Source organism: Lycium ferocissimum, unplaced genomic scaffold, assembly GCF_029784015.1.
Source record: "Lycium ferocissimum isolate CSIRO_LF1 unplaced genomic scaffold, AGI_CSIRO_Lferr_CH_V1 ctg14499, whole genome shotgun sequence".
NCBI classification, from domain to species: Eukaryota; Viridiplantae; Streptophyta; class Magnoliopsida; order Solanales; family Solanaceae; genus Lycium; species Lycium ferocissimum.
In genome coordinates, this window is record NW_026715492.1 from 1 (window position 1) to 13520 (window position 13520).

Genomic DNA, 13520 nt, shown 5'->3' on the forward strand with positions numbered 1-13520 from the left:
TTCTTAATTAAAAAATAAGCTAAATGATTTTAAAAATATTATGACGTGAGAAATGGGTATATTTGCACCATTTGTATAAGCGGGGTATTATTGCAGATTTATTATATGCTTGGGGGTATATATGTATCATTTTCTTAAGAAGGGTAGATATGCTCCAAATCGCAAAGTTGGGGGGTTATATTTACACCTTTTCTCTATAACTTTTGTCCTTCAAAATTAATCTTATACCTAGTGGGACATAAATTCTTTAAGCGCGCGGGCATAACATGTGGGATATTATAATATGAAATATCATGCGGAAAAGTTATTTGTTATGAGGGGCAAAATTAAAGACCAACACAAAATAGTGGCAAAAGTGCAAATGACCCAATTTCTTTTACTTCGTGGGGCCTGTCCAAGTCAATTTTTTGGTGCCATAAAATAATTTCCCTGTGAAATTATCTTGTAGCAGAAATTTATATATAAAAATGAAACAAGTGACTTTAATGTACAATTTTTCTTTGCACCTAAAAGTATGGCCTGGTAGTGAATGAAGTGGGGGAAAAGAACCATTAGGTGATTTCTTCTTATCTGTATAAGTGGACAGAGTTACCTTAAAATGTTGTTGGGTCAGAAAACAAACCTGGGATTCTGGTCCTGAGTTGCTCTAGAGTTTGAGCAAGAGAAACAACTGAAGCATAAGCCATCAGTCTCACCAACTGAAGAACAAGAAAGCTCTTTTTACTTAAAATGTTGAATTCCCATATCAAGAGAAGATCAAAGAGCACTTCAATGTTGAATAGGGATAATGTAAGAAGCAGCTAACAGGTAAATAATGTTGCTTAATTAAATGCTGGGGCCTGGCACATCTATAATTGAAGTGAAAAGTGAAATACTGAAAGACTTTGGTTCCTATTCACGACTCATATGCTGAAAAATGGTCATAGCATTAAAATCCAAGTAGTGTAATCAATTTCTACACCATTAATATACTCAGTTATAACTAATTCATCCTCTTTATGGACAACCTTGATGTTGCATAACATATTGAATCCCAAAATGCCCTCAAGTTCATATTACTAACTTAAACAGTGATGGGCCTGAATTTATCTTTTTTCTACACTCAACTTTTATCACATTTTATTATTCCTTTAACAATCTCGCATTACCACATTAACTTATGTCATTTTAAGGAGAAAGCTGTCATTTAGGAGTTTTATAAGGTCGAGCAAGAAAAGAAGGGCACAAGCTCTTATAAGAAAATGGACTTCATTTTGAAAATAAAACAGAAGACAAATGTGGCTAAAATAAAATTCTGATCTGTATAAAGTAATTTTCAAATTGAAGAAAGAAATTACTGTAAAACAAGATACTCAACGCTGAAAGAGAATTTAAAAAGGAGGGCAAACTATTTTTACCATATAATAATCTTTGAAGTCCTTACGTTGCAACACAAAATTTTGAATGAATAAATAAAATACGCTAGAACATTAAGGGCACTATAATTTAAAGTAGGAATACGAATGAAACCAATACTTAGTCTTGTATCATGGGCGAGAAAATGAGAAGCTACTAATTTTACAATAACAACGAGGCTGAAGGCTTATTTCGGGTTAAATCGTGGGCGGCTTAAATACTGCGAGTTAAATCTTATATACAACAGACGAACCTTGTGCGGTTAAAGAAGGTTCTGAGCGGAATATACCTAAGGAAGTCGTTGAAAAAGGCGGAAGGACGTACGATTGCTAAACAAAGTTGACCAAGAAGCGTGCAATGTGGGAAATAATATTTGCAAACAAAAAGGTACCGTATATAAATCAAATTCACATAGAGATTTTGTGAAGACAAAAATTAACTCTAAAACTGAAAGCGTTAGTTGTATTTTTTGGTTTAAGTTATTATTATGTTTGTAGTATGATTATTTGCAAAATTCTATTCTATGAAGGATACAATGACGGATGTTGGATATCGAGTTTAGAGGCAAGAAATCACCACCGGATAGTATTTTTGGTAGCAAACACTCATAACCGTGTACATACGGAATTAGGGAAAAGAAGGAAAGCAATACTTAGTGACAAAGAGTAGAATTTGCAGGCGTGGTTAGCGGCAATCACAATAAGTTGTTTGCATACTGTTTGACAACAAAAATTAGTTCCAATCGGCGAGAATTAAATTGCAACTCATGCTTTACCATCGTGGATAACACTGAAATTTTGGCACGTACAACCCCGTATTGTCGGTAAGTTTTGTGATCTTACTTGAGTTCATTAGTTAATCTTGTATACGAAAGAACGAATCTTGTGCGGTTAAAAGAAGGTAGCTGAGCGGAATATACATAAGTCGTTGAAAATTTGGAAGGATGTCCGATTCTTTGAACAAAGTTGACCAAGAAGCGTCAATACGGAAAATAATATTTGCAAACAAAAATGGTATCGTATATAAATCAAATTCACATAGAGATTTTGTGAAGACAACTGTTAACTCTAAAACTGTTAAGTGTTAGTTTTATTTTTTGGTTTAAGTTATTAATATGTTTGTAGTATGATTATTTGCAAAATTCTATTCCATGAAGGATACAATGACGGATGTTGGATATCGAGTTTGGGAGGCAAGAAATCCACCACGGATAGTATTTTTAGTGGCAAACTTGCTTGCTATCCGTGGACATAACTTGGAATAAGGTAAAAGAAAGAAACCAATACTTAGTGACAAAGAGTAGAATTTCTTAACGTGGTTAAGCCGACAATCCACGTGACTAAAGCTTTGAAGAATTTGTTTCTGCTTACATGGAGGCACTCACGTATATCACCCCTGACAAACGACTTATATAAAATAACCAAAAGGTTTAAAGAGCGATTTGGTGTTAATGCATAATGATCTAATGTAGAAACCAGGTAGACATCTATTGATACGTAAAATACATAAAGTCAACAGAATTCCCTTTATTAGATCATGTTTATTCATACATAAATAGATTGGAAATCCAACAAAATAAGTAAAAGGCTGCAGGAATGATTAATTAGATATCTTCGCTACGGGAGCTTTGTACATATTGTTGTCTAATAAGCTACTACAGTTGAATTATGGTCGGCCATCGGAGGACATAATACATGTGATAATATAAGTTTTAGTTAGTACGGTAACAAATATATGCGGAGTCATTCGGTTTTTGCGGGATGACAGAGAACTCCTCCATAAAGTTGGGCTCTTAAGTGTTCCTGCTTTTTCCTCAGATATTGAATCCGCAATTGTGAGATCGGGCACGTCAGATCTCTGGGGCTTCGAGGTAGCACAATAATTGTATGAAAAGATCAAGGGGATTTGAATTGGGATAAACAACAAAGTAGTAAAGTTACTAAAGCAAACAGGGGGGGTTTACCTGGACACTTCTTTGGTGGAAGCTGTTGTGCGGGATCTGTTGTTGGGGTATCCATCGCAGGAATAATGTGCGGTTGAAGATGGTAACTGTGCAGTATCCACCTAAGGAAGTCGTACAAGGGGGTGGGAAGATGTCAGGCTGCTGAAGAAAATTAAGCAAGAAGTATGTGGTGTGAAAATTAATATTTGAAAGCTAAAATTATCGTATATAAACAAAATTTGCATGTTATTTGCGGAAATCAAAAATAGCTCTAAATCTCTATGCGTTTGTTAATCTGTTTCTACTATTTTAAGTGGGAAAATAGTACTGACAGAGTACATAAGTGTAATTAGGGGAAAAATGAAAGCAATACCTAGTCTTGTATCATGGGCATGAAAATTCGGAGCCACTAATTTAACAATAAGACCAAGACCGGAAAGGCATATTGTGAGTCTAACCTTCCAAGAAAACTTCAGAGTAGATAATATTGAAGGGATGCAAGGGAAAAAAGTAGAAGCAATGCTAAGCAAGGAAGAGGGAAAATCAATTTGGTAGAGCCAAATAGATAATCAAGAGCAAAAGCCTTCCACTTGAAATTAGTAGTAACACATCCAACAAAAGGTGTATCCACATTAGAAGTCGGTTTAGTAACTGGAAGTTAAGTATGAGAAATTGATAAGAGTTCCAAGTAATGGGAATTTACACAAGCCATCCACTTGAAATTAGTAGTAAAAGATCCTACAAAAGGGGGTATCCACATTAGAAGTCGGTTTTGTTAATGGAAGTTAAGCATAAGAGCTCGATAACAGTTCCAAGTAATGGGAATTTTCGAAAGGTTAACACCTGAAATTAGTAGTAACAGATCCTACAAAAGGTGTATCCACATTAGAAGTCGGCTTTGTTAATGAAAGTTAAGTGTAAGAGCTCGAAAAGAGTTCCAACTAATGGGAATATTCGAAAGCCTATCACTTGAAATTAGTAGTAACAGATCCTACAAAAAGGTGTATCCACATTAAGTGAAACTTTCATACTGCGAATCCCGGTTAGATCTTTAGAAGGGACCTATACGGTAGAAGATGGTAAGCTGAAATTTGAATCGACTAACTTAAGTCGAGGAAAGAAAAGATATCGATTCTTTTGTACAAAATTATTTAAGAAGTGTGTGATGTGAAAATTAATGTGTGCACGGGGAAGAGTGCGCGTGCATAAACTTAATTCACATGGTCTATGTGCAAAGGAAAATAAACTGTAAATCTCTAACCGGAAGGTGACAATGCGGGGGGGGGGGGGGGGGGTGGGGGGTAGGTATTGTATAAAAACCAAATACACATGGGATATGCGGAAAGTAAAGTAAACTCTAAATGTCACAGAATCTGCGGAAACTAAGATAACTATAAATGTCACGAATATTGGGGGGCATCAAGCGTGTTTCAATTTGAAACGAACCTAAAGCAATAACAAAGCCTTAAATGTATACATATTAAAGGGGAGAAGTACAATATAAACCAAATACACATGGGTTATGCGGAAAGTAAAGTAAACTCTAAATGTCACAGAATCTGCGAAAACTTAAATAACTATAAATGTCACGGATATTGTGGGTCAAAAAACGATGTTTCAATTTGAAACGAACATAAAGCAATAACAAAGCCTTAAATTATACATATTAAAGGGGGGAAGTACAATATAAACCAAATACACATGGGATATGCGGAAAGCAAAGTAAACTCTAAATGTCACGAGACTGCGGAAACTAAAACAACTATAAATGTCACGGATATTGCGGGTCAAAAATCGGCGTTTCAATTTGAAACAAACCTAAAGCAATAACAAAGCCTTAAATGTATACATATTAAAGGGAAAAAGTTTTAAATGCGACTGAAATATCCTGTCATCTAACTTTTCGAGGAAGCCAAGTTACTGAAACGAAGACGCCTTGGTGCACAATTTTATCTACGGATCTGCAGGTTATTAGTAGTTTTCGGTGACCATATTTCTTTGTTGGGTTCTATTCGACTTGATTGATATTTAATAGTATGTAAAATAATGCGAGAGACAAGAGAGTAAAACAATTTACGGCAAAAATTTCTTCTTTCATTCGAGCGAATAGGATTGTGCAGTATTTTAAACGCAAACAAAGGGAAGATGTGCAATATAAAATAAACAAAAAGTGGTTTAGAAAGGGTGGAGAACCATACCTGTGAAGGTTGCACTGTGCCGTGCGGGGCGTTGGGGATGGGGGAAGAAAAGTTTAATTGTGCTTAGGGCAAAGAGGTGTTTCTGAAGTGGGGGTTTTAATTTTTAAGTACCAAAATAATTTTCTCCACTCAAAATTAAAAAAAAAAGAAAGTGCCAACCACCATTTGTGATATGCCACATCGGTGAGCCTTTGGCTTTGCTTTTATATATATATATATATACTAGTGAATTTGCATGCTTAACCGCGGATCCTTAAAATAGATAAATGAAGGTTAAAAAGGTTCTCCTTATAATTGTATAGATTGGATAAATTATGGTTCATTATTTTTTCGGTTAGCTCAAACACTTTCCATATGACCAATTTGACGAAGACGTATTTTGTAAGAAAAAATGATATTAGCTCTGAATCACCATATAAATTTCTATATTAACCATATGTTATTGTATTTCTTCGTTAAAGCATAATCAATAATTTGATTTTATTGTGCTTCTTCGTTAAAGCATCATCAATAATTTGATTCAACAAAATTATTCTTTTGCTTCTTCATTACTAAAAGGAGAGTTTACTCACTTAAATCAATCTTTATATCTGAGTGATGTAATTCATATATAATTTGAGTATATAAAGACAATCTCATAATGGATATACTTCACTCAAAAATATAATATCTACATTTCAAGTAATTAGCTGAGTAAAAAATATATTCTTAGACAAACAGCTTTTTTAGGCACATAATTTTTTACTTTTTCACTAATTTTTACAAATTTTAATCATTTTCTAGTTTTAAGATAAGATTTATAAACAGAAAATTTTAGCATTCAAATTTAGATATATTTCTTTGATTATTTGAAAATGGAAAGAAGAGGAAATACATTTTAGGAAACTTCATTTTTCTTGCAGTTATAAATAGGTGATTTGTACTTGGACTTGTTTTATGATTAAATTTGATCTTAACTTCATTAGGTAGTTAAAGTTTCATATATGAAACTAACACAAAGGGAGAGCATGACAATAATTTCGGCACTGTTTTTCAACTGTGTAATTAAGCTGTAATTTCTATCACAGTTTTCCTTATTTATTTTCCCTTATTTTTCCCTTTTCCTGTTTATTTATTTCTTTTCACCTCATCAAATCATAACAATAAATTTAGACGGCTGGCCCCAAAAAGCCGTGTGTTTCTTCAATACAAAATATCAAAAGACATTTGCTAATTCAAAGGCCTCTCATAGGTGACTTTAAATTAGGGAACTTTAGATAAGGGAAGATAGCAAAAACCAAACTAATTAGAGATATTTGAGAAAAGATGAAAAGGAAATACTCCACTAAATTAATACATATGTCTGACCCTTAATCTTCACATATTAGATATCTTAAGTAAGGGGTAATTAAATAAGGGGAAGTAAAAAATAACAAATTTAATTAAAATTCTTTTCGCAAAATGTGGGGGGAAAAAGGAGAAAAAATACAAATTTGTTTTTTGATGATAGAAATATGTCACATCATCTTACCAATCTTACACATATATACAGACACATACACACAGTATATTCTTCTTTGTATCTTTCAAGTTTTCTTGTATTTATTTTAGAGAGATGAGAAATAAAAAATAAAGCAACAAAGAAGAATGAAAAAAGGATTGAAATTTAAAAGTGATAAAAGAAAATTAAGACACAAATCCAAAAGTTTTAGATTAGGACAAAAAGAAGAAGAAATGTACGTACTTGTTTCTTTTGTCTTTACTTGTTTGTCCTCTTCCCCTACACAAAGATAAACTCTTCATTTATTTGCTCCTCCTAATAAATCCGCACACTACACCATTCCATATAAATATCGGACCAAATGGAAAAAATTTACTACCTGACCAACAGCAGGGGCGTTTTGTCAATTCATATCATAATCATAGTGCTAAGATTTGGCGGTTGAGTTTCCGAAGCCCACCTGATAAGTATTAAATTTTTCCACGTACGTACTTTAATTTTTGTAGGCAGCCTTAAAAAGGAAATGATAGGAACTGGGTAGAAAATGTCGGGTGAAAAGAAAGCGAAAGGGTACGAAATTTTAAAGAAAGAAAATGGGGCGTCGTTTCAGGGATAAATGGAGCCTTTTCAGAAAGGATATCTAAATCCCCAATAGACATATCAGGCAAGAATTTAGGAAATTAATGCAGAATTCGGGAAATTAGATAAATAAACGGAAATTAACGGAATTAGTGTAAAAATCGAAAATTAGATAAATAGGATTAAGGCAGGAGAGCGCGCATCATGAATTCTAGAATTTGCTTTTATATATATATATATATATGATATATGATATATGATATATGATGATCTTTAAAACCTTTGGAGATTCAACTCTTCTCCATTTCTTTTTTTCCCTCAAGTTTCTACTTTGATTGGCGCTTGTTCAGAGAAGACCATATTAAGAAAGAGTAACAAGCTAAACATATTTTTCTGTTCTATTTACTTATCACTTTTGTTAAAGATAGTTATTTCAATTTATGCTTGCTTTAAAAATTCAAGAAAATATTAAGTAATTATAATATTGAGATATGAAAGAATAAATAAGGACAATTTACTCACTTTATTATTAATGTTTTAAAAAATATGCAATAGATTAAATTGACAAGTAAATAGGATCAGACAGAGTATCTTAGCATCAGTGCCGACAGAGGAGAAGTTGACTTAAACATGTAATTTCTTTAAAATATAATTTACTTGTTCGATATAATCATTTTCTTTTCTCATCCCAGTGTCATGTGTTTATTCTGGGGTCACAATTAATCTAGATTCACACTGCGTAAAATTTATTAAAAGGGGAAACACTTTCTGTAAGGATTTCTTTCATTCTCTGAGCTCGAATCCAAAACCTATAATTTAGATGAATATGAATATCAATGGTCTAAACTAATTTATTTAATTTATATTGGACGACCTTGACTCTTTTATAATTACTCAAATATTATTGCGAATAACAAGCAAATGTTAGGAAAGTTACCTACAATCTTCATAGCTGTGCGCGATGCATCATGCATACAAATCTAATGTATTAAAGTATTTAAACTATTGGCCAAAAAAAAAAAAAAAAAAAATTAATTAACTTCTTTACTACTCCAACTAATCCTGTCAACTTTCAAGTGGACGTTAAAAATTCAACAGTGTGGCACAAAGAGTAAGACCCCCAAATACAATTCACTAACAAAAATATTTTAATTTCCTCATTATCAAACACTTGAAGATGAACTCCATGGCCTCCATCTCCTCCATTGCCAAAAGGTACCTTTATTTTCTTAGATTTTCCTTAATGTTGGGCTCCTTTCCTACATGATTGTGCCATGATTGTTCAATTGTATACCTTTGAGTACTAGAGAGTTCATCGTAAATGAATCCAAGATCCAGAATTAATGAACTTAAGATGAGTGTGATCTTATTGTACATACACATTTACATGTCTTTTTGTATATGTATATCTGTTACCTTAGTCTCAATTTACGTGTTGGTGTGTAACACCCCGAAATTTTTACTAACACTTGAATTGTCAACCGACCACATCTTGATAGTAAGGGCATATGGTACTTCACATTTCGCGAATATGGACTTGACGACATTTGAAACTTGTTTGAGGTGTTATGGTGTAGTATGTAAAATACTCCCATTATTATCTTAGTAATTTATTTGATGGATTAGATGGATATTTACAAAAGCGGCAAGCCTTTTTAGATTATTTTATTTAAATTCTTGCAATCTTATCAAGTATGATACTTGATTCATTTTAATAAATTCTTGCAAACTTCTCAAGGAAGATACAAAATATTTTATTGATTTCTTCAAATCTTATTAAGTAAGATAAGTATCCCTTGTCTCTTATTTTTCCTCCCACCTCCACAATTTCGTTTTCTCTCTAGACAAAGGAGACCTAGAAACTTCTCTCCTCTCATAACATTCATCTACTAAATCAATCCTCAAGAATTTCCTTGGAGGAGCCCCAAACAACTCCACGCGATTAAGGTAAGTTTCAAACCGTTTTTGGATTGGACTGCTGTTAGTATTTTTAGCATCACTCCTTGTGTAAAGCTCCGTTTTGAGTGATTCAAGATGTTTTGGAAAGCTAATTCATATACCTAAAACTTTCGTTCAGGCCCTAAAACCCAGTTTTGCTTGTATCCACCGAAAAGGGGCCAAGAAGTACAGGGCATGGTGCTGCCCAGATTTTAAGATTTTGCAAAAACCTGCATGTACTGCTGTTAGTATTTTGAGCATATCTCTTTGTATAAAATTGATATAGGAGTGATTCGAATTTCCCTAAGACCCTAAGACATATATATACAACTTTAATTGAGGCCACCAAGTCTATTTTTGCCAATTACTCCTTCGAAACTGGCGACAATACAAGACGGTAGAACTGTCCGAAATTCTATTTTTGCAGTTTAAGGTGATTTTTAATATTGTGGGTAGTTTTGATGTGCTGAAACTATTGAACTTAATTAGATATTTGATTGCGTGTTAAGGCATATATATACTCTTGTACAAACTAAGGAAAATTTGGCTAAGGAAGTCGACATATCTACTTGATCGCTGCCTGGAGGTTTATAAGTTCTTGACGTTTGTTTGAGCTTTAGCTCTAAAGCTCTAAGGTTTGCACCTAAACTTGAACTTTGCTTTCAATTTATTTGGTTTGGAGATGTTGTGAGAAGCTTTAATCTTGGTGAAATAATAACCACGTAAAATTTGTTGGCATATTGAGTTTGGTGCTACTTGGATAGTTTATTTGCTTTGTGGGGTTGTGAAGAATATCTTGAGACACATCAATATGGCAACGTGATCATTGAGAGTATGACTTGTAAATTGAGGTTCAAGTATGCTAAAATCACATTGGTGTTTTATGAAGCATTTTCGTACGACGACTTAATTCGCCCACACATACGGATTGCTTGAGCATTATTGCATTCTTGATTATGGGGTGACGACCCTTGATTTCGGATCTTGCCCATCTTGACCTTGGATTTGCATTTCGTCTTGACGATGGGTTTTCGTCCATTTTTTAGTACGAGTGGAAAGCCACTTTCAACATGGCTCTTGATTCTCTTGATTATTGGGTGACGACCCTTCTCGATATGGACTTCGGTCCCCTTGATATGGACTTCGGTCCCCTTGATTTGGACTTCGGTCCCCTTGATACGGACTTCGGTCCCCTTGATATGGACTTCGGTCCCTCTTGATATGGGCTTCGGTCCTTCTTGATATTTGATAGTGCTTGATGTGATAGCATGAAGTATGCGTTGGCGAAATTAACTAACTAAATGACGTTCGTGAATTAGATTCGAAAGCCTTCTTGACCTTTGGGTATTTGAAGCTTCGAAAGCATTCTTGAGACTCGGTATTTGAAACTTGAAAGCATTCTTGACACTTAGTATTTGAAATATTAGTATTTTGAATTATCTTATGGCTTAGTGACCCTCTCAAAGTGTCGTACATTGATTAACTACTTGGCTATAACTCAAATGAGCTTACGTCTTGAACTTACTTCTTGCACTTATATTTGATTCATAGTGAACTACAAATTTACCAAAGGGTGGAAATTCTTGGAATTGCTTTGGAAAGCTTCTTGATACGCGAGGTTTTGAATATTGATATCTTTAACTATTTGAATATATGATACTTACGTTCACGAAGGAATGGTACCTTGATTTAGAACTTGTTGATATTTCATCTCCTCGAAACCATTATACTATCGTTATGTACTTTATGATAATTTTGACAAGCCGATTCCTAGAATTTATTGTGTGCTCTAATTTAGTGTCTCTTTTTGAAACGAAATGCTAGTTAAGTTATGTACCACTAAGCTTCACGCTTAGCGATAGTTTGTCGTAGGTGATGCTCAGGGAGACTTAAGGACCTTTATTGAGGTAGACTATTTGGAAGCTTAAAAGAAGATCACATTTGCACGAGCGTGTTCATTTTGCATATGTTGGGGGACTTGCATATAATCCACGTGACACACTTAGGTATGCACTTTGAAATTTGTTTATGGGCCTATTTTCGCTACTAAATTATTGTGAATGTCTTATTGAGTGAATTTATTTTGAACGTTGAGGTATGAAATTTGCTTTTGATTCGTAAGTGGCACCCTCCTAAAAAGGGGGCGCTACATGGTGTTTTATTGTGCAAAAACATTAAGATAGAAAAACAAACTTTTAATAGTTTTGGTCTTAAAACAGGTCATACACATTTGTATGGCTATAAATCAACTCATGAAGAGTGAAATAAGAAGGTTTAAATTTAAATTATTTCGAAATAAGGAAGTAAATGTTCTTTTTTGAACTAAATAAAAAGGAAAGTATACCACATAAAATAGGATGAAGGGAGTTCATAGCTCTAATCAAAAGTAATGAGTTCAATTGAACCTACGTAACTTGCCTTAGATTTGCCTCTAAAGTTCACTCTTATTATTGCTTTAATTGGTCAATTGTATCAGGCTTGAAGGAAAAGTAGCCGTCATAACGGGTGGTGCTAGTGGAACCGGTGAAGCCGCTGCAAGACTTTTCATCAAACACAGTGCAAAAGTAGTGATTGTGCACATCCAGGATGATCTTGGCCAATCCATCATTGAAGAAATAGGCAAAAAGGGAGTTGCTTCCTACATACCCTCCGATGTGAAAGTGGAAAAAGACGTCGAAAATGCAGTAGACATGGTAGTTTCCAAGTACATTATGTTCAGTAATGCTGGAATTCTAGGGAAATTCGATTCCACCATCCTGAAATCCGAATATGAAAATTTCAAAAGCGTATTTGACGTGAACGTCTTTGGGGACTCCAATGTTAAGGACTTGTTCGGGAATTAAGGAAAAGGAAAAGATTGAGGAATTTGTGTCTGAAATTGGAAACATGAAAGGGACAATCTTGGAGGCTGAGGATGTTGCAGAAGCAGCATTATACCTTGCCAGTGATGAATCAAAGTACATGAGGGGGACTAACCTTGTGATTGATGGTGGATATATTACTGCTAATATTGCTGTCAAACAAGGTATTAGGAAGATGGCAGTCTTAGATGAGTGGTTTTCCTTTTTAGATTAGTTTTTTTTTCATTTTTTTTTTTTAACTTCATTCTGTGTAAATTTTATCCTTTGAGTAATCGTTTCTCCATTTATCTATACAATGGTAATTTAGAATATATTACTCTTTGATCTTATCTTGGACTGGCACCCCTTTTTGATTCGTCAAATTTATCTCATTTAAAAGTGGGCAATTCGCAGAATTGCCCTTCTTTTGGGGTGGTCTTTAAATTTTGCCCTCATTTGAAATGTTTAAAATTTTTGCCCTTGCTGCCATAGGTTTTGGGTTCGAACCCCGCGCGAGGCAAAATTTTAAAAAAAATTCGCAAGCGAGTTTAAATTTCGCTATCGGATCCATACTTTTGTTAAGGAATTACTAAAGTTATGCGGTTTAAAACATACTTATGCCTTGCAGGGCGGACTTGGCATAAGTATGTCGGATCCGGCATACTTTGATAATTCCTTCACAAAGTTATCTTAAGATTAGGCATAAAAATTTATGGATAAAGTGGTGTTACACCTCATTTTGCACTTTCGGATATTTCGAGACAATGGCGGGAAGTTTAACGCAAGGTCATTTTCGGTTCCGTTGTAATCTGTAGTCGTTGGAAAGTATTATTAGTGTGGAAATATTGAGGAAGGCGAGGGCAAAGAAATTTGTGAAATGGCATTATGGTAATTTTGTGGAAAAACGAGGGACAAAATAGTAATTTCACGAAAGTCTTGAAATTTCATGGAAAGGCCATGATTGGCCGAAAAAAAAAGGGGGGGGGCAATTAGGCATGTGGACAAAGCTTGCATGAAAGGATGTTAAGTCATCCTTTGAAGAAAATCTAAAAAAAAAAAGAAGGGGAAAAAAAAGAGAAAATTCTAGAGTGAGGGCATGTGCCTACACATACTATATATAAGTATATATATATATAAGGTGGTCATCC

General features: G+C 34.1%; 2 protein-coding genes and 1 long non-coding RNA gene across 3 annotated transcripts; 2 read left to right on the forward strand and 1 right to left on the reverse strand.

The window, feature by feature from the left end:
* Window positions 1-2901: 2901 nt before the first annotated feature.
* On the reverse strand, window positions 2902-4317 carry LOC132042287 (uncharacterized). The gene is made up of 2 exons (XR_009411422.1): window positions 3359-4317; window positions 2902-3258 (listed from the first exon to the last, which is right to left on the reverse strand). It is a non-coding gene; the product is annotated as an uncharacterized LOC132042287 (long non-coding RNA).
* Window positions 4318-8771: 4454 nt separating this feature from the next.
* LOC132042286 (short chain aldehyde dehydrogenase 1-like) lies at window positions 8772-12342 on the forward strand (the record flags this gene model as incomplete). Its single annotated transcript, XM_059432877.1, has 2 exons — window positions 8772-8809; window positions 12009-12342. Coding segments are annotated over exons 1-2 (372 nt in total), but the record flags the coding sequence as incomplete, so codon positions are not given.
* A 2-nt stretch (window positions 12343-12344) lies between these two features.
* Window positions 12345-12738, forward strand: LOC132042285 (short-chain dehydrogenase reductase 2a-like). The gene has a single exon (XM_059432876.1). The coding sequence runs from the start codon at window positions 12350-12352 to the stop codon at window positions 12605-12607; it is 258 nt and encodes an 85-aa protein (XP_059288859.1). The 5' UTR covers window positions 12345-12349; the 3' UTR covers window positions 12608-12738.
* The last annotated feature ends 782 nt before the right edge of the window (window positions 12739-13520 follow it).